Source organism: Lampris incognitus, chromosome 8 (genome assembly GCF_029633865.1).
Source record: "Lampris incognitus isolate fLamInc1 chromosome 8, fLamInc1.hap2, whole genome shotgun sequence".
In the NCBI taxonomy this organism is placed as follows: Eukaryota; Metazoa; Chordata; class Actinopteri; order Lampriformes; family Lampridae; genus Lampris; species Lampris incognitus.
Window position 1 is genome coordinate 42,050,606 of NC_079218.1, and position 20,627 is coordinate 42,071,232.

The 20,627-nt window shown below is 47.9% G+C and overlaps 1 protein-coding gene across 1 annotated transcript in view; it reads left to right on the forward strand.

Annotated features, from left to right (window-relative positions):
- The first annotated feature begins 5,472 nt into the window (after positions 1 to 5,472).
- The window catches only part of LOC130116276 (proto-oncogene DBL), a 26,237-nt gene continuing 11,082 nt past the window's right edge, over positions 5,473 to 20,627 (forward strand). Inside the window, exons 1-13 of the mRNA XM_056284191.1 lie at positions 5,473 to 5,523; positions 7,865 to 7,999; positions 9,164 to 9,280; positions 10,404 to 10,553; positions 11,684 to 11,808; positions 12,198 to 12,312; positions 12,608 to 12,727; positions 13,645 to 13,836; positions 15,020 to 15,211; positions 18,044 to 18,224; positions 18,724 to 18,812; positions 19,598 to 19,698; positions 20,448 to 20,514. Of these exons, the coding sequence (XP_056140166.1) occupies positions 5,473 to 5,523; positions 7,865 to 7,999; positions 9,164 to 9,280; positions 10,404 to 10,553; positions 11,684 to 11,808; positions 12,198 to 12,312; positions 12,608 to 12,727; positions 13,645 to 13,836; positions 15,020 to 15,211; positions 18,044 to 18,224; positions 18,724 to 18,812; positions 19,598 to 19,698; positions 20,448 to 20,514 (1,635 nt within the window). The remainder of the gene's footprint in view (positions 5,524 to 7,864; positions 8,000 to 9,163; positions 9,281 to 10,403; positions 10,554 to 11,683; positions 11,809 to 12,197; positions 12,313 to 12,607; positions 12,728 to 13,644; positions 13,837 to 15,019; positions 15,212 to 18,043; positions 18,225 to 18,723; positions 18,813 to 19,597; positions 19,699 to 20,447; positions 20,515 to 20,627) is intronic.

Here is a 20,627-nt window from a genome sequence, read left to right on the forward strand (position 1 = left end):
GCCTGCTAGGGGCGTGGACTGATCCACCACCCAGCGCACAACTACTAGAACAATATGAGACACAAGCCCGCGTTAAAGCGGCTAAGGCTGGAGAAAAAGTTGAACAGACGGGATGTCTAACAAAGAAATCACAGATACGAAAAGCAGAACGAGAGGCAGACAGACAGGCCACCATGGCCATCTGGTTTTTCGAAATGTTACAGACTATGCCGAAAACGCCGAAACCAACTCAGCCAGAAACAAAGCAGAAAAGCAGAAAAGAGCAGGATAAAGCAACCAAAGTAAAGGAGGAAGAAGCTGAAAAAGGGGGGCCCAAACTAGGGGACAAGATATACAGGCCCCTCTAATGACTGTTAAAAGCGGGGTAATAGGTGTAAGCATCGCCCCAGACAACACAGGAGACGCTCCTGTCACTCAAGCAGACCTGGAGCAGAAACTCGCACTGATAGCAAACACATGAACGAGATAGAGAAGAAAAAAGAAAAAAAAAGAAATGATAGAGCTGTGGGGAATGGCTGCCCAAGAACAAGAGAGAGGAGGAATGTCGTGTGCTAGTAGCTTAGAAAGACATACTGAAGAGTCAGAGGAAGGGAACGAGAACGTAATGCAAAAACCAGACAGTAGGGATAGAGGGGACGAAGAGTGGAAAGAGATGGATGAGGGAAAGAAGATAAAGCAAGAAACAGCAACTAAAGCTAAGACTAGGAAAAAGAAAGTTGTACAAAAAGTAGACAGTAACAGTGAGGATAATGCAAGTGATTCAGAAGGAAACAGAACAGGAAATAATTAAATGGTTGGTTAAAGAACTCATACCCAGATATGGGTTGCCAAGAACCATCAGATCAGATAATGGTATCCACTTCACAAGTGAGGACCTTCAGAAGGTTGAGGAAATGTTTGGGATCAAACACAAATACGGCTCAGTCTATCACCCTGCCTCCCAGGGACTGGTGGAAAGAGCAAATAGGACAATCAAGGAACAATTGGGGAAATTATGTGGCGAACTAAGCCTGAAATGGCTAGATGCCATACCATTGGTACTGTTCAACATGAGATCCCAACCAAATGCAGCGCATGGGTTAACCCCTCATGAGGTGCTAACGGGTAGAAAAATGCCATGTCCATTCACCACTTGCCCTACCACAGATGGACACACTCTTATAGGACAAAGAAAAGAGATTGGTGATTATGTAACAATGCTTAACATAGCGGTGAAGTGTTTGTCCTCACAGGTACAGGAAGCACTTCTGCATGATTCAGACAACGTCGTCCCACCACCGGTGGAAATAGGGGAATGGGTGTTGAGGAAACAACACCGAAGAAATTGGGGTGAACCACGTTGGCTCAGCCCATTCCAAGTGGCCCGAGCTACAGACTACTCCCTAGAAGTCTGGTTGCAAACAGACAGACTAAGCAACTGGTGGCACAAGACTCAGTGCTGCAAGACAGATGCTCCGACCGAGCGGACACTGACTGACATTAGAAAAAACCTGAAGGACCTCGACAGTGACTATGACAACCCCGACGAGACCTAGACATGACACAGGAAATCCATTTAGGCTACTCGGATGTGACAGACTCCAAGGACTGATCACCCTATGGTGTCTCTCACTGATGATAGCAGGACCACTGTTGTGGTGGAAAATGGCTCAGGCCTTACGAGAACGATCTAACCTAGAGTCAATTCATATTAAGAGACCTGGAACCCCACTAACTGATATCGCTAACGATACCAATCTGACCCAATTACACCACCACATAACTAAAAAGAGCAGTCAACACAGCTCTAAGGGACAAATGTTTATCAATTTACGGGGGAATAGAACTAAATTATATTACAGGGAAAAGCTACACTTTCCAATATCACCTATGTGATGTAATTAACTGTGGGGGGCATCTCCAGGCATGGAGAGGTTATGACATATACCTCTGTGGAATGACGGGGCAGCACCCGACATTCGGGAGGTGTATGTGCAATGTTCGGCTCTCAGTGTTGTACTTCTATCCCAAATAACACAGTGCCTGATGGCACACTTACCAGGGCATTGACAGGTCTAAAGATGCTCTCAGACGAGCTCCAGGAACATTCGGGAGTAAGTGACCCATTTGGAAACTGGATGTCAAAATGGTTCGGCAAATGGGGAAATAGGCTGTCCTCTCTGGCCAGACCCATATTGGTCATAATATTAGTGTTGATTATTGAAGTTTGTTTCTGTATACCTATGTACAAGGCCTTATGCATTCGATGCATGGACAAACACATGAAATCTAATATAACATCCCTCCCCCTGCCCTACCAGATAACAGAAGTAGAATTGCTCAGGCCTCTCAACCCAGACGGAGAGAGCTTGTTAAAAGGTGAGACAGGGTCTTTTAGGGAGGATAACCACTCTCTCAACAGTTACCATTCTGGGATGTTCGGTATGGACCATCCCCCACGAGATGAAGGGGGCCTAGAGGGACCGGACCTCAGCGAGTTGGATTCGGATGACCCAGACAGCCCCCTGGACAGCCCTGTCTGAAGGAGGACCCATAAAGCATGCATTCTGTGTTTATGTCTCTATGCCTGTAGAAACGGCCTAGCCTCCCTCAGTTAACTACACTTTGTATTACTTATATACATCTCTGCTGTGTGCAATGAAGAAACGTTTGCTGCTTGTATTTAGCACCTATGTACCCACACGCTACACATAGGCCTCGCAGGTCACTGAGGAACCCACAGCGGTGCCTTGCAAGGATGCCTGGGGGACATCCCACCCTGGGGCGGAACCAATGACCGAATACTGATATAGATACCCACGCACCACACTTAAAATATTATAAAAAATCACCTCAACAGGGGGACTAAAGGAGCTGGGCCTGAGTAGGATCATTGTACGCCAGCCTGATAGAGACGGCCTCGGAGTAGAAACACTATGTGCACCCACCTCATTAGGACAGCCTTGGAGCAGGAACGCCATGCACATAAACCTGATTAGGACACGCGCTACACCTGCAAGACATACAGGGCGATCTACAAGAAGTGTCCACCTCTTCGGGTGGACTCGAAGGTTCACCGATCCTCCCCGAAGCCGACACTGTTAGCAGAAGTCAGGGTGAAAGTGCTGGTAACCTCTCCCCTAGGTCATAGATGAACTAGCCGGACGATCACAATTCCCGGCCAGAAGTAGACGTAGACGGAGAACCGAAGGGCGGACGACTAGACAGACCAACGTATTACAGCAATTGAATGTCGATAGGGGGACTTTCCACCTCCCATGATGCCCCTTCTGGTACCGACACCTGTGGAAAGGGACCTAGATGAAGATATTAAATGCTGGTGATCTCCGGTAAGAGATCAAAAGGGGGAAATGTAATACTTAAAATATTATTGGAACCATAAACCATATATATCAAACGATGGTGGGTTAACTAAATGTCATTATGTGAATTATATTACTTGCTACATGTAGATAGTAATGCTTGTGTAACCAAGGCCAGTGAGAGAAGGTAAGAAGTCTGGAACAGAGAGACCCTCGAGGTAGACACATGTCAAAACAGGATGAACTCTCCCTACCCAAAAGGGGGATAGCTAACAGAGGGGGGGGAGGGGGGTTATGCAGACAGAAGGGATATTGTAGAGAAGTAAAACAAGTCGGTAAGAAAGCTTAAGGCCATGTGTGATGAATGAACAAGGGAGGTTTAGCATATAAAGAAGCTCACACACAAAGAAAGACAGACACATAGGGAGGATTGGCTGTTTGTGTCTCCAGATATCTGTCAAAATAATAAACTGCGGAATTATCTCCAGAAACGTTTCGACTGTCTTTTCTTCACATTAACGGACTCGGATGAGGGGATAACAAACGTACCCTGACACTTCATAGCCTTGTAACAAGACAGTCTTGTTGCAAGGCTAGCTAGCTTCATAGATGTGTCCTGTGCACTGATGCTAATATGACATTTATCAACAGACTGTCACTTACCCTTCCTGTAAAGACGAACAGTCCTTTCGTTTTTATATGATTCACTTTGACGTCCTTTACCCATCCTGCGGTGAAGTAGCGGTAGGCTTCGGTGCTTTTGAAGGCTTTCAGGGCTTCACCTGAGTATGGCGAGGGATTGTGGACGAGGTACACGTAAACGTCGTGAAACGTAAAATTAGGAAGATCTATAGCAGACCGAAGTGGGGTTAATTGGTCTTTGAATAGAAGATAAGGATCCAATTCTAAAAACTCGATTTTTTTGCAGATAACGCTGCTTCTCCTCCGTGGTTAAGTGAGCGATTCTGGACAGTCTTTCAAACTTCCCGGGGACCGCGGTCCTCAAGATGGTGGTCATAGCAACAAAAACCACGTGACTGAAACCCATGAATCGCTCGGAGTTCTGTAAAATTATAGCTGGACAACCAATCACAGAGCTGAGGCATATAGCATTTTCTTCCTAGCAACTGCAGAGGCGGCAAAATTCTGTCAAAGGGAAGACATAATTGGTCAATTTTACTGTCATTTGAAATTATTCTCTCGTTGAATTGCTATTGCTCGGAGTTCTGTAAAATTATAGCTGGACAACCAATCACAGAGCTGAAGCATAACATTTTCTTCCTAGCAACTGCAGAGGCAGCAAAATTCGGACAAAGGGGCTTCTTTCATTTAACCCTTCACATGCTAACACTGACTGAATAGACAGGTTTGGAGGGTTTATTTCCTCAGAAACATGTTTATATGTTGATTGTCAAATTATGAAATCATAAAATTAAGTTAAAACTGGTGACTCTTTAAATGTATACATATATATACATATATATATATATATATATATATATATATATATATATATATATATATATATATATATATATATATATATATATATATATATATATATATATATATATATATATATATATATTAGAATATCTTAGACTCTCTGGGGGCCTAGAGGGCCCTGCCAGTTCCCCTCTGGTTCTATATATTGTTGTAAAAAGTTTCTTTACATGGCTGATGTTTGTAAACGCCTGAGTAAATCCGGTCTAAGTTTTCAATCACAATAAATTGAGAATCGCACAAAATCCTCATTTTCCGTCGGTAACTTAAACTCCTCAATTGCGTAGGGAACACGCCTCAGATTTATATGTTAGACTACTATATTTAACAAGACAGCGACGGTAAAGGCACATCAAATTAATCTTAGGCAAATGAGGGAATTCGAGGGAATCGACCCCCTAAAGAACGTGAAACACCTTTAAATGTCACAAATTGCACTAAAACTGTAAAAAAAAAATTTAAAATGCCATTTTATCGGTTTCCCAAATCGCATGAATCTGCAGAACAAGACAACATTACGGCCTATTTGACGTCAGAAGACTCCCTTCCGCCCGGCCGGCCACTGCAGTACGGTACACCCCCCCCTCCCACCGCCGCAGACTTGACGGGCCCGGCAGGAGGAGCGGAGTTTTTGGTGGGCCAGGCGGCGAAGGGGAAGAACGACAGCATGGCGGAGTCCAACCCGCTCCGGGGGTTCCCCCGTCTCCGCCGGGCAGCGGTGAGTTGAGCTATAGCGGGAGATGGGACGTGCGAGAAAGAGAGACTGACGCTACAGACGAGAGAGAAACGGTGGGAGGGATGGAGGGAGCGCGAGAGAGGTAGACAGCCCGGCACTGCGGCACGGGGCTGACACACAGATGCGGTGCGAACTGCGCCAGACGTTATACTTCTACCCTCCCGTTTTCCTCCCAAATGATGCGGTCAGATTCACATGTTAGCGCGTCTGGTATGAGACGGGCATGGACAAAGGTGTATGTGTGTGTGTGTGTGTGTGTGTGTGTGTGTGTGTGTGTGTGTGTGTGTGTGTGTGTGTGTGTGTGTGTGTGTGTGTGTATGTGTATGCGCGCGTGCAATGCATTCGTGTGCGCGTGCGTGCAATGCATGTGTGTGCTGGTGTGTGTGTGTGTGTTTGCTCTATTTGGAGGTCAGTTGCAGGTGCAGAAGAAGATGAGCTTTAGCACTGCCGTATATCATGTGTTATTCCACCTCGGTGGACCGCATGGTCTCTCAAGTCGAACTGCAGTTACTGGATGCAAAGCTTTCATGTTGACACACTTTTCTCAATATGTCCGGAAAGGGATACATTTGCAATACTGGTTGATAGATAAAAAAAAAAATGTTGCACCCTATTATTAGAGTGCACGCTTTAAAACAGAGGAAGAAGTGAAGAGGAACCCCCCCCCACCCCCCACCCCACTATCTCATTACCTGGTAAACAGTCTTAGGAGGCAAAGGTCTGAACCAATACCTTTAACCGCTTTATTTTCATTTGTCACATCATATCAAGTTTGTTTCCCTCACGTGTTGGCCATTGGTGCTGACATAAGCGCAGCCTTATTTTGGAGAATGGATGACTAACAGGTCAGTTAGGATACACATACAGGACAAAACGAAGCAAACTACAGCAACAGCCTCATAATCAGCCAGATTTAATACTACACGGTTATAATGCAAGGGTCCTTTCCAAGCCAAGTCCAGTTATTCAGTGGACCGCCAGATTTAGCTCAATATTTCACACAGGGTACGAAACTTGCACTCACTTTCAGATAGTACTGAACTCTGAATGCAGAGTGGATAACTTGCAGGGGAGGAGAGGCACGGTGGGGAGATGAAGAGTGCATGTAGGCGATGGATGGGGAGTGGGTATGGATAGGAGTGTATTCATCAAGTTTGGTTGTCCACTGTCCATGCAATTGAAAGCTCATTACTGAGCAAGTGGAAGTTTACTTTGGGCACTATTGTTTTATTGATTGATTGAGTGACTGAAAGATTGATTGACTGAGCCAAACTGGGATGGCATGGTGCCGCTGTTAGCACTGTTGCCTCGCAATAAGACTGTCTGGGGCTCAATTACAGACCATTCTGTGTGAAATCCTCCTGTTCTCCTCATGTTCGTGTGGGTTTCTTCCCAAGTACCAAGCAGGACGTGCTTGTAAGGTGAACTGGAAGCTCTTCATTGCATAAAGGTTTGAATGTGCCACGTGGGCCCTGTGATAGTCTGTCTTGGCCTACTGCCTGGTACCCACTGGGATAAGCACCACCCGGTAGCCACTGGGATAAGCACCGCCCCACTCTGTGACTCTGAATTGGAATATGTGGGTATAGAGAATGAATGAACCAATAAAGGAATTAACCCAGTTGAACCAGAGAGAAACAGGACACACAGAAGGACAGAGATAATTGTAGGCCTAGTAAAAGGTGGACAGATAGATGAATAAAAGGGGGCAGAGACTGACAGAAGAATGAGAAAAATGGAAGGCAGGTTTGAGTAACACTTCCAGACGTCTGTCTTGACAGCTGTAATATCAGCATTGCCATTTGAAAAGTAATAGCCGTATGAGGGACGAAGGTGGAGATCTGGGTTTGCAATGAGGAGAAAATGAGAATGGATGGAGAGAAAGAAACTGATCGATAGAGAGGGGTTAAGGAAGATGTAAAGTAGTGATGAGAGGGGAGAAGCTGACTGTAAAAAACTGTGTGAGGCGCTGAGGAGAGCTAAGTCGCGCTACAAAGACTGACGGCGAGGGCTGCTGATGCTGTGCTGTGGTGGTCTCCAGAATGACAGCTAGAGACAGATGAGGTGGACAACTCCAGCGTTTCATCAAGTCGCTAACTGACTTACTGCTTTGCCTCTCTCATCCCTCCTTCACGTTCTCTCCAAATGCCCTCTTGTCAGTACTTGACATGAGTAATTAAAGAAAAAAAAAGAAAGCTGGTGGATTGTTTTTGTCTCTTGTTTACCAGAGGCAAATAATAGTGGTAATTTAAGTCAATCATACAAACACTAAAGTACCTAAAGTCCTCCTCCCCTCCCTCTCTTCTTTTCCCTCTTCCTCTAGACCTCGTTTCCAGGCAACCTGCATCTGGTATTGGTGCTCCGCCCCACCGGCTTGCAAAGCCCCGCCCCCAGCCCCGCCTCCAGCACCGACCTGGGTTTCCGCTTCAGCCAGGAGGACTTCCTGTTGAAGATGCCGGTGAGACGCTGAAGTGTCGCGTCACTCTGATGCCCAAACACGGGATTCAAACTCCACACCTCCATATTTCCACTCAGCGGACTAACGCGTAAAAGTCTGGCATAAGTGAAAGCCTACAGCCAGCTGTATTCAGGGCCATTATGAGCTCACTGTACTGCTTTGGATGACGTCAGAGCTAGACCTATGCATTTATTCATCAGTTTAGATGGATACTTGGAGGTTGGAAAGTAAAAGTAAAAGAAAAAAAAGCATGAGCGTCAACGTTCTTGGCAAGACTTACAACTAAACATGTCTGTGTGTTCACGACAAAACCGTCCCTTCCAAATGTGCCCTCCACCCCTGTCCCAGCGACGTCATGTAGCATCGCTATCAGTTTACTGATATTACATATTTTTCAAGTCAAGGTGATGGTACATCTCACGGTTATATTGGGCTTTACATTCACATCACAGTGACGTTACACTCCCCAAACACAGGTAAAAACAGTGAACACTATGTAGGGCATCCCCTGTCCTCAGAGAGAGCATCAGAAGATTATTTTTATTTTTATGATGAGAAAAACAAAACGTGTCTGTGCATGCTTTAAAAGGGCAGTTTTATGTTGGCAAGTTACAGGTTCAAGACGAAAGCTAGATTGGTCAGAAAGGGAGGACACAACATCCTGAGCCAGGGCTGTTCGCCCGATGTTCTTTAAAAACAGAAGAAGTTATTTCACCTTCTAATGGCTGCACCGTGTCTCTTCTGTACTTAAGGACTGCAACATTTTCAAAGAAGGAGCAATTCACAAGCAGGATAACCCCTCGTTTGTTTCTCCCCCAGTACTGATACAGATCATTTACGCTTTTTCATTAACACGAAACTTTTACAGCAAATTTGAGCCAAGGCCCTTGCAAATGATTCACACCTGTGTAGCATCAAGACTTCGACTGTGAGCACCAGTTGGTGGTGCAGGCACAGTACATCACACTGTATGCAGACCCATGGGAACCACCTGAAGGCCCAGCCACCGGACCCACGAGCCAATCTCAAGCCAGTATTTAGAAAACCAGTGGCCACAGCTAGCTGACATGTGCTGTTTGACTGCCTCGACCTGCTGCTTAGAGTTCATAGCATGATGAGAACTTGCTTGTGAGTTTGATAGCCGTGTTGTTTCTGCTGCACCAGGTTGTGATGCTGCGGTCGGTGGGAGACCTGCTTCGCTACATTGACGAACACCACCTGACCTCGGAGTTCACCGGGACGGTGCAGTACTGCCAAAGTGACTGGCTCGTCCTCCGCACGGTAAAGACCTCCGGTACCACTCAGTCCGTCAGAACACATGGCACCACTGTACGGGGCCAGGGGCCGTTTGTTGCTCAGTTCAATTGGTGGAAAATGAAATCAGTCAGCACCTTTTGGAGAACCAAAATAAAAGCTTTTTAAAGTAAAAAAAAGAAAGAAAAATAACATATTTCAGCCCAGGTTATTTCACCTGGTTAGCAACATATGCCACGAGGGTTAGAGTCGTGTGTTACAGATGCAGGACTTCCCTTTTCTCCCAGTTCCCTTTCTATTCTGTTTGGATAAAGACTTAAAATAGAAGATCCAAAAGACCTTCCGTGGATTATTGAGAACAATAAAATAGTCCCCCTCTGAGCTCAGAGACATTTCAACACAAAATATATGACGCGGCAGCACGGTGGCACAGTGGTTAGCGCGGTTGCGTCACAGCAGGAAGATCCTGGGTTCGAGCCCCGGGGTAGTCCATCCTTGGGGGGGTCATCCCGGGTCGTCCTCTGTGTGGAGTTTGCATGTTCTCCCCGTGTCTGCGTGGGTTTCCTCCGGGGGCTCCGGTTTCCTCCCACAGTCCAAAGACATGTAGGTCAGGTGAATCGGCCACACTAAATTGTCCCTAGGTGTGTGTGTGTGTGTGTGTGTGTGTGTGATGGCCTGGCGGCCTGCCCAGGGTGTCTCCCCGCCTGCCGCCCAGTGACTGCTGGGATAGGCTCCAGCATCCCCGCGACCCCGAGTTGGATGATGGATGGATGGAAGATATGATGCTTGCCCCCCCCCCCCAGCCATAGCGGTTAGCGCTAAGCTGGGAAGTTGTCCTCTCATCAGCCACACGCTGCACATATAGGCGCTCATATCTCCACAAGCTCGTATGAAACAACTCCACTTGGGAAGACACCTTTATCCTTCTCCTCCTGTGCCCTTTCTTCTGTCACCGTTTACGAAGGGGCTCATTCTTTCTGAAGCAATAGTTTTGTTCAAATGCGCCCCAGTGTGCTCTGTGGATGAGCTTAACCTTCTCGCAGATGTAAAGGTCCTCCACGTATCCGGGAAGAGTTCAGAAGAGTTAGCGAGCGTCTCACATAAGCGCAGTCGCATGTGGTCACGTGTGAGAGTGTGTGTGTGCCCGCAGGCCATCGAGAGCTTCGCGGTGACGGTGAAGGAGATCGCTCAGCTCCTGCAGGGCTTCGGCTCGGAGCTGTCGGAGACCGAACTGCCTGATGACGCCAACGCCATAGAGTTCCTGTTACACTCGCACACCCACCGCTACAGACAAATGAAGGTTCCCGTTTGCTCTTTGTCTGTCTGTCTGTCTGTCTGTCTGTCTGTCTGTCTGTCTGTCTGTCTGTCTCTCCTTCCACTCTCTTCCCCCTCTCTCTACCATTTTCTATTGTTCCCTCTCTCCCGTCCTATATCTACCTCTGCACATCTTCTGTTACACTTGCACACACACCAATACAGACACATGAAGGTTCTTCTCACTTGCATTCTCTCTCCCTCTCTCCTTCTCCCTCTCGCTCTCCCTCTCCTTCTCCCTCTTGCTCTCTCTCTCTCCCTCTTGCTCTCTCCCTCTCCCTCTTGCTCTCTCCCTCCCCCTCTCCCTCCCCCTGTCTCTCCTTCTCCCTCTCCCTCTTGCTCTCTCTCTCTCCCTCTTGCTCTCTCTCTCCCCCTCTCCCTCCCCCTCTCCCTCCCCCTGTCTCTCCTTCTCCCTCTCCCTCTTGCTCTCTCCCTCTCCCTCTTGCTCTCTCTCTCCCCCTCTCCCTCTCTCTTCCCCTGCCCCTCTCTCTCTCGCCCTCTTGCTCTCTCTCCCCCTCTCCCTCTCTCCCCCCCCTGTCTCCCCCTCTGTCCCCCTCTCGCTCTCTCTCTAATCTATCTCTCTTTCAATTCAATTCAATTCAATATGTGCTTTATTGGCATGACATACGTTTGTGTACATATTGCCAAAGCATGTAAAACAACAACAACACAACAGAACAATGATTATAATAATAACAGCAACAACAACAATGATTATGATACGAAACAACAACAGTAGCAATAGGTACTGTCACCCACTGTCTCTCAGGTTGTGGCAGGAAAATATAAATCTCTCGTTCTCTCTCTCCGTATTCTTGTTCCCTCCTCCCTCCTTACCTTCTCCACTGCCCTTTATCAGTCCCGCTGTCTCCGTGTCTCCAACTCTGCATCCCCCACTTTCACCACTTTACACCTCACTGTCATATTTGTTGTGCAAAATTGAATTGTGCATTAGCATATGAAAGTACACACGTCTGTTTGTCTGCAAGTTTGTTCGGGTGGGACAGACACGTGAGTTGTTTTGCATGCTTGTGTGTGTGTGTGTGTGTTTTGTGTACCTGCGTATGTGGTGGTAGGTGGTGTTGCATTGCATTTCACTGATTTATGTTGTTTCAGGACGACATCCGCAGCGTGCTGAAGGAAGGCCGCCTCCTGCTGTCCAACCTGGAAACTGCAAAGGCATCCAGGAGAGACGGAATAGAGGAGCGGGACATAGAGGCAGACACCAACACCGTCCACAGGTAGGAGCTGGATCATCACCCCCCGCCTGTCAGTGCTCCGGCAGACGCCTCATGAGTTTTAAATCAAGCTCGGGGCAGCGCATGGTGAAAAGGCTCATTTGTGAATCCTTATGTCCAAAATGCAAGCAGATTTTCTTTATTTTTTATTTTTTTACAATCATTTAGAAAGTACACAACCTTTACCTTTATTTTACCCAGCAAAATGCAAAGCAGGTATTTATTTATTCAATTAATTAATTGGCCTTTGTTGCTTTCACCTGCCATGTAACAACATGGGCCAACATCATCACACAGCGTTAATGGCCTAATTGGTTGATGAGAATGCAGGCACCTTCCAGAACTGTCACAACTGTGTGTGTGTGCGTGTGTGTGTGTTCATGTGCATGCAGGCTCCTGGCTCAACTCAGAGATATGGAGGAGGCATTTGATGGCTTCTTTGAGAAACATCACCTGAAGCTGCAGCAGTACCTCCAACTGCTACGCTATGAGATGAGCTTTCAGCAGGTAATGTCTCTCTCTCTCTCTCTCCCTCTCTCTCTCCCTCTCTCTCTCTCTCAGTCGCTCTCGCTTCCTCTTTTTTGTCTGTCTGTCTGCATGTCTCTCTATGCATGTGTGTATCTTTATGTGAATGTGCATGTCTATTTTGTGTGTCTCCTTTTCTCTGTATGTATGTGTACATCTCTCTCTCACCCTCTTTCTCCCCCAAATTTTTCTCTTTCTCTTTTACTGTGTGTGTGTGTGTGTGTGTGTGTGTGTGTGTGTGTGTGTGTGTGTTTGTGTGTGTGTGTGTGTACTGCAGATGGAGGAGGCATTGGAGAAGATTACTGACCAGGAAAAAGAGATTTCCTCAATGGGAACCACTGTGGTCCAAACAGAACAGTTACTAAGAGACCTGGAGTCCCTGGACACAAATGCTCAGGTAACACACACACACACACACACACACACACACACACACACACACACACACACACACACACACACACACACACAGTCACATGCATCTAATAAAGTTTAAAATGGGATGTTTGGAGCGTCAGGGTAGTGTAGCGGTCTATTCCGTTGCCTACCAACACGGGGATCGCCAGATCGAATCTCCCCTTGTTACCTCAGGCTTGGTCGGGCGTCCCTAAAGACACTTTTGGCCGTGTCTGCGGGTGGGAGGCCGGATGTGGGTATGTGTCCTGGTCGCTGCACTAGCGCCTCCTCTAGTCAGTCGTGGCGTTTGTTTGGCGAGGGAGGGGGAACAGAGGGTAACAGCGTGATCCTCCCACGCGCTATGTCCCCCTGGTGAAACTCCTCACTGTCAGGTGAAAAGAAGTGGCTGGCGACTCCACATGTATGGGAGGAGGCATGTGGTAGTCTGCAGCCCTCCCCAGATTGGCAGAGGGGGTGGAGCAATGACTGGAAGAGTGGGGTAATTGGCCGGGTACAACTGGGGTGAAAAGGGGGGGGCTATTCCTGCACTGACTGTTACTGAATATATAGTAATTTGTCTAGCGCTGACTAAGAACCTCAGTGCTAAATACTCCTCAGTTCACTCATGTAGAGTCCTCGATTTATCAAACAGCACAAGTTGGGGGGAGAGTGAAAATAGCTGAGCATTTTGCAGGCTAGTTCCTGACTAAGTTCCACGAGAACCACAAAAGGAACGTAAAACATACTCAGTCTCCAATTCCCTCTTAACACCCCACAATAAAACCCACAATGTGTTTTATTTTTCATATGGTTGCTTCTTTTTTCAAATGGTAATATCTCATTTTGTAACTAAAGTGTGTGTGTGTGTGTGTGTGTGTGTGTGTGTGTGTGTGTGTGTGTGTGTGTGTGAGAGATCAGGAGGAAATGGCCCGTGCTCAGGTGGTTATACTCCATGGTCACCAGTTAGCAGCCAACCACCACTACGCCCTGGCACTCATCATCCAGCGCTGTAATGAGCTCCGACACCGTTGTGACGTCATCACCACCGCCATCCGCACCAAGCGGGCCTCGCTCACACGGGCACGAGACCTCCTTCTGCGCCTCGAGGAGGTAAAAGCTCACACACATGCAAACACAAGCACACACAAATGTTCACAGGCCTAAACGGCACGTGTGTTCAAAATGACATGTCCATGCTTGCACAAATGCTATGCTTTAACACACACACACACACACACACACACGTGTACACACTTACAGTAGATTGCACATGTGAACATTCAAGCAACATGTGTGTTTCATGAATGGCAGGCGGGTCCAAACAGTGAAGAACATGTATGCTCAAATAACACACATATGAGCTTGGCCAACAAACACAAGCTCAACAAAAAAAGAAATCACACAAGCTTAAAACAGAAGAGTGTGCACCTGTACACATGTGACCTGGCAATCAAAGTCAAAGACAAAATGATTCGGGGGCGTCCAGGCGGCGTGGCGGTCTATTCCGTTGCCTACCAACACGGGGATCCCCGTGTTACCTCCGACTTCATCGGGCATCCCTGTAGACACAATTGGCCGTGTCTGCGGGTGGTGGGAAGCCGGATGTGGGTATGTGTCCTGGTCGCTGCACATGCGCCTCCTCTGGTCGGTCGGGGCATCTGTTCGGGGTGGGGGACTAGGGGAAATTGCGTGCTCCTCCCACATGCTACGTCCCCCTGGTGAAACTCCTCACTGTCAGGTGAAAAGAAGCGGCTGGCGACTCCACATGTATCGGAGGAGGGATGTGGCAGTCTGTAGCCCTCCCTGGATCGGCAGAGGAGGTGGAGCAACGACCGGGGCGGCTCCATAGAGTGGGGTAATTGGCCAAGTACAATTGGGGAGAAGAAGGGGAACCCCCCCCCCCCCCCAAAAAAAAAGAAATGAGAAAATGATTCAACTAGGAGCTATTTGACTGGCCATGGATTCCATATCTGTGTGCGTTTACCAACTGTACCTGCTCTGATTTGCCCCAATCTGGCAACAGAAGCAGGGAAATTGCCCTTTACCACTCGTCTCAACACTTGGCTTTACCTCTACGGGTGGCGCCTCCATCACAGGAATATTGCAGGACAAAGTGGCTTTAATCCTTGCTCTGCTGCCTTCGTTTCTTCTTCTGCTGGTGGGGATGATGTCACGCTGCTGTCAGTGCTCTCAGTCAGCATGCCTGAAGGGTAGATGTGACTAAGTAACCGCGATTGTGTTGAGAGAGTACACACTTTTGTGCGTGTGTGCGTGCGTGCATGCGTCCGTGTAGGCCCTGCAGTGGTGCGATGAAGCTGCCTATCTGTTGGCCAGTCAGATGGTGGACAGGTTCCAAACGAGAGAGGGGGCTCAGGAGGCCCTGCAGCACCTCAGCTTCCACCAGGAGAGGGCGCCCTCTGCACTGAAAAACAGCCAGGACACTCTGAGCCTGGAGTTCGAAGCCATACTTACCCCGCAGCTGCAGGTAAACACCCGACGGCCCACAGCTTTCTCACAGCTCACCTTATCACAAAGCTCTCCTAACTGAACTCATGTCATTCTTATGAAGACCTTATTGGTTGCTTATTAGCCCTTGATTTCAATCTACATTGGCCTCAGGTGGGTGCTGTTACATGCTACCCGGGATAAACTATTAAATGCTGGAAATGTTCCACACTCAGGATCCAGGTCTGTGTTTGAGAGCTCGGACGACCCTGTCTGGACCACAGCAGTGCATCACACAGCTCACTCATCTGCCACCGAATATTTGCACGTACAGATTGACTTGGGCTTGTTCCCAGTTAAAACTTCCTGACGTTCAGGGTGTCCGGGTAGCGTAGCGGTCTATTCCGTTGCCAACCAACACGGGGATCGCCTGTTAGAATCTCCGTGTTGCCTCCGGCTTGGTTGGGCGTCCCTACAGACACAATTGGCCGTGTCTGCGGGCGGGAAGCCAGATGTGGGTATGTGTCCTGGTTGCTGCACTAGCACCTCCTCTGGTCGGTCAGGGCGCCTATTCAGGGGGAGAGGGGAAACTGGGGGGAATAGCGTGATCCTCCCACACGCCACGTCCCCCTGGCGAAACTCCTCCCTGTCAGGTGAAAAGAGGCGGCTGGTGACCCCACATGTATCGGAGGAGGCATGTGGTAGTCTGCAGCCCTCCCCGGATCAGCAGGAGGGGTGGAGCAGCGACCGGGACGGCTCGGAGAGCGGTGTTTCTTTGCTGTATTCAACACAAGAAGGCAGAGTTGTGACCAAGTCACTGTTATGCAAGTCATAAGTAAGTCTCAAGTCTTAACCTTCGAGTCTCAAGTCAAGTCCCAAGTCATGAAGGGCAAGTCTCAATTCAAGTCCCAAGTCACTGAGCTCAGGTCAAGTCAAGTCACAAGTCCCTAATTTCAGGTGTCAAGTCATCAAGTCTCAAATGTAGGGTGTTTTATACCAATTTAACACATTTTTTTTAATTCAGGTAATATTAAATTGTTTCATTACAATAGTACATAAATAAACCACAGATAATGTTAGAAATAATTGTTATATTATTGTGTTCAAATTTGGACAACAGTTGGATTTTGTTTTACATTTAAGAAATAATAAAAGGCACACTCTAAATCACAAATGAGCGCACAACTCTTAATAACAATACAAAACATATTGATCATTCCAATACACAATAAACAAACACTCTCTCTGCTTGTCTAGTTCGACCTACAATTCACTGCACTTGGGTGCAGTGCACTGTGCGTCATGCTCTGAGCATTATTTCAATTGCCATTGTGCCATACAGAAAGTGTTGTAATATAGGAAATTATAGGTATTAATTTTGGTTTCATGAAACAAGTAAATGTATTTATAAATGTTTATAATTCAATGGAGAAAAATCTTTCCAAAGACAGTATATAACTAGATTAATTTGAATCATGGAGATACTTTAATATTTGTTATTTATTTGTTTACTTGACAGGGACAATGCACAGTAAATATATTGCACCAGAATTAGCTATTAGCTAATTTGCATCTGTAGTCCCTCGGCAGGAGTCGTCGGTAGCACATAATTCGGAGCATCGAGTCTAAATGCTCAATTAAAAACAGTGTAAACATAATCACGATTGAATCCCACTAGTTCAGTGCCCGTTCGGAATGGGCTGACTTTCTCGAGAACCGCATTATGTTACGCATATTTAAAACTACATCATATTATATTATAGTACGATACGTGAAACCATGCACTGAAACAGTGTTTGATAGGCAAATTATCAGGGGGCAACAGGGGGTATGCTAACTCATTCGGGTGACTGCTACATCGGCCAGACATGGTTTGCCCACTGGGCCAACATAACTGGATATTCGCTGTTAGGTGTTCTGAGACAGAACAGTACGTTCAGTTGTATTGTTGAGATGAGATTGGGACGATGTTGGGGCGATACAGCCTGGCTGGCGTACTCCGAACGGGCAGATTGGGTCTGTGTGTGTGTCTGACCACTCACACGCTACTGTACCTGTAAGCTAGCAAACACACTTACTTCTCTTTGTGGCTTTTCAGACGACGCACAAAGTTTGACGTTGTTGAAATCCCATCTGATAATTTCGCTGCACGTGTTTTACAAACAGCAGTCCTTTTCTTCCCAGCAACTTCCAAGTTCTTATAGCCGTAAATCATTATTTTGGGAATCGCTCCAGCAGCAGCCGCGCTTGCCATGATTGCAGACTCTCCGCGCTCAGCAGAGCTGCCGTTAGTTTTTGAGTAGCATGACGGTACCTCCAATTAGATTTGAGTATTTTTGTTTTCCCGCCCATCTAAACGTTTGATTGGCCCTACGCGATGCCTGTGCGTAGGTAATTGTGTGCGCGCTGGAAATGAAGAATGATTACAAAATCAAATAAATAAAATACGAGAGAGGTGCAGCCCGCATAAACATCGAGAAAACACTCAAACAATTCTCTCGAGTCATCCAGCTCAAGTCCAAGTCATAGATGTCAAGTCTCAAGTAATTTTCATTTTAGCAAGTCAAGTCGCAAGTCATCAAATTTGTGACTCGAGTCGCACTCGAGTCCAAGTCATGTGACTCGAGTCCACAACTCTGCAAGAAGGACCCATCTTATTCTCTCCAGGGATACACGAGTCACTGGTAGTTGTTCTTTTCCTCGAAAAGCCTTTCTCCCCTCTCACTCTTTCTCTTATCTTCTTCTTTCTTTCTTTCCTTGGCTGTCTTTCTGTCTCTGACGTCTGCTGTCTTTCTCACTCTCACACGGACACACACACACACACACACACACACACGCGCGCGCGCGCGCGCGCTTTCTCTGCCCTCTGCAGTCCCAAATTTCCATGGTAACGGAGAAACTGAGCGTGGTCCAGTCCATGATGAGGAACAGAGAGCAGTGTCTGAGGAAGCTGGCTGATGTGCAGGTACGACCCATCCAGCTGGTGGCACCCCGCCCAGAACCCGACCAGGTCTCCATGCGCTGCAAGTCACCCCTCTTCTCCCCTAAACACGGTATGTTCCCCCCTCCCCCACCCCTCCCCATGCCCTGAACACGGTGTTGTTTCCTCAGCAGGTCTGCTATCAACAATTACAACAACTAATCTAGGTTTGGGTCCACACAATTGCTTATTTTTGTTTCCTGCTTTAAATTCTGTCTGGCGAGGACTGGCACGTGTGGGCTTTGGTTTGTCTGCATACACCTCTCCTTTCTGTCCTCTAAGCTAATTACTCCGCCTAATTACACCTTCTCGTCTAAGTAAGTCTCTCAAGTCCCACCCCTCATCAGACCCCTTAGCGTTTGGCACAGCACACCGCTGTGTCATGGCGGCAAGCCCTCTTCCAAATCCCAGAGTTTTGCTCGAGTCTCTCCTAGCTCCCTTTCTGGTGGCTCAGTATGTTGATGTATTGTGTGTGTGTGTGTGTGTGTGTGTGTGTGTGTGTGTGTGTGTGTGTGTGTGTGTGTGTGTGTGTGTGTGTGTGTTTTTGAGTGCATGTTGAATTTTCTCCACAGGTGTGGACTTCAACGTCCTGAATTCCAAGTTCTCCTTTGACCTGCTCCCTGGGAAGAGAGCCTCTCGAAGAAACAACAGCCTGCGGACGGTGTGTGTGTGTGTGTGTGTGTGTGTGTGTGTGTGTGTGTGTGTGTGTGTTAGAGATTAGAGAAAGAGGGAAGAGGGAGACAGAGAGACATATACAGACCACACAGAAACACACACTCGTATGTGGAGAAAGTGAGAGATAGAGCAAGAGAGGGATACACACACATGCACACAGATTGAGACAGAAAGACACAAACTGAGAGAGAGGCGAAGATTTCAGCAAGCGTGTGTTATTCTGGGCGTCCGGGTGGCGTGGCGGTCTGTTCCGTTGCCTAACAACACGAGGATCACCGGTTCGAAGCCCCGTGTTACCTCCCGCTTGGTCAGGCCTCCCTACAGACACAATTGGCCGTGTCTGTGGGTGGGAAGCCGGAGGTGGGTATGTGTCCTGGTCGCCGCAGTAGCGCCTCCTCTGGTCGGCCGCGGGGCACCTGTTCAGGAGGGAGGGGGAACTGGGGGGGTGGGGGATAGCGTGATCCTCCCACGCGCTCCGTCCCCCTGGAGAAACTCCTCAGTGTCATGGTGACTCCACATGTATTGCAGGGGGGGTGCAGCAGCGACCGGGACGGCTCGGAAAAGTGGGGTAATTGGTTGGATACAATTGGAGAGAAAAAGGGGGACGTTTTTTCAAAAAAAGAAAGTGTGTCATTCTTCTGGGGTCTTTCTGCGAGTCTGTGTGAGTTTGGCCAGTCTGTCTCCTACTGTGGCTTCTCTAGAGAGGCTCCCGTGACTGTTCGAGTGACAGGGGGCACTGTCCTGCTGTTAACACGGTCACTGTGTTGTCAGATCGAGGTGATACATGATTACCAAGGCAACCGCAGCTGTTTGTACAGCCCCGCCCCGGACACGGACTCCGAGGCGGAGGAGAATCCAGAGCAGGTCACACGGTGAGTGACCTCTAACCCCTGATCCCTGATACTTCAATTCAACTCTTACCTGGTGTCCATTTTAAGAAAGGGCTAGATGTCTACAGCTGCATATGTGCATAAATATTTTTGTTTTTTAGCTGAATTTTTTATTTCTTTTTCTTTAGCTTGGGAGGGGGACCAGGGCTACCTTGTGCACACATTGTGCACATCAAGGGCCTTTTTTTGCCGGGCCAGTGCTATGGGTCAGAGTTCCAATAGCATTTAGTGGTCTATCCCGTTGCCTACCAACACGGGGATCGCCGGTTCGAATCCCCGTGTTACCTCCGGCTTGGTCGGGCGTCCCCACAGACACAATTGGCCGTGTCTGTGGGTGGGAAGCCGGATGTGGGTGTGTGTCCTGGTTGCTGCACTAGCGCCTCCTCTGGTCAGTCGGGGTGCCTGTTCCGGGGGGGAGGGGGAACTGGGGGCAATAGCGTGATCCTCCCACTCGCTACATTCCCCTGGTGAAACTCCTCACTGTCAAGTTAAAAGAAGCGGCTGGCGACCCCGCATGTATTGGAGGAGGCATGTGGTAGCCTACAGCCCTCTACGGATTAGCAGAGGGGGTGGAGCAGCGACCGGGACGGCTCGGAAGAGTGGGGGTAACTGGCCGGATACAATAGGAGAGAAAAAAGGGGGAAAACAATGTTTAAAAAACAGCCTACGGTACATGGTCTGTTGTTTTATGTTCCTCTTCCTCTCTCTCAGTCTTGTCTCTGTTTCTACAGACATATTATGAAGGAGCTGATAGCAACAGAGAGGATCTATGTCGACGAGCTGCTCTCGGTCCTGCTGGTAAGTTTTCACAGACAGTAATGCTTCTGCTGCTCCAGCTGTAATTATTGTTATTAAAATTAGCCATAGCTCGTGGTTCTGGTTTAGGCAGAGGTGCTCACACTCTTTCTGCC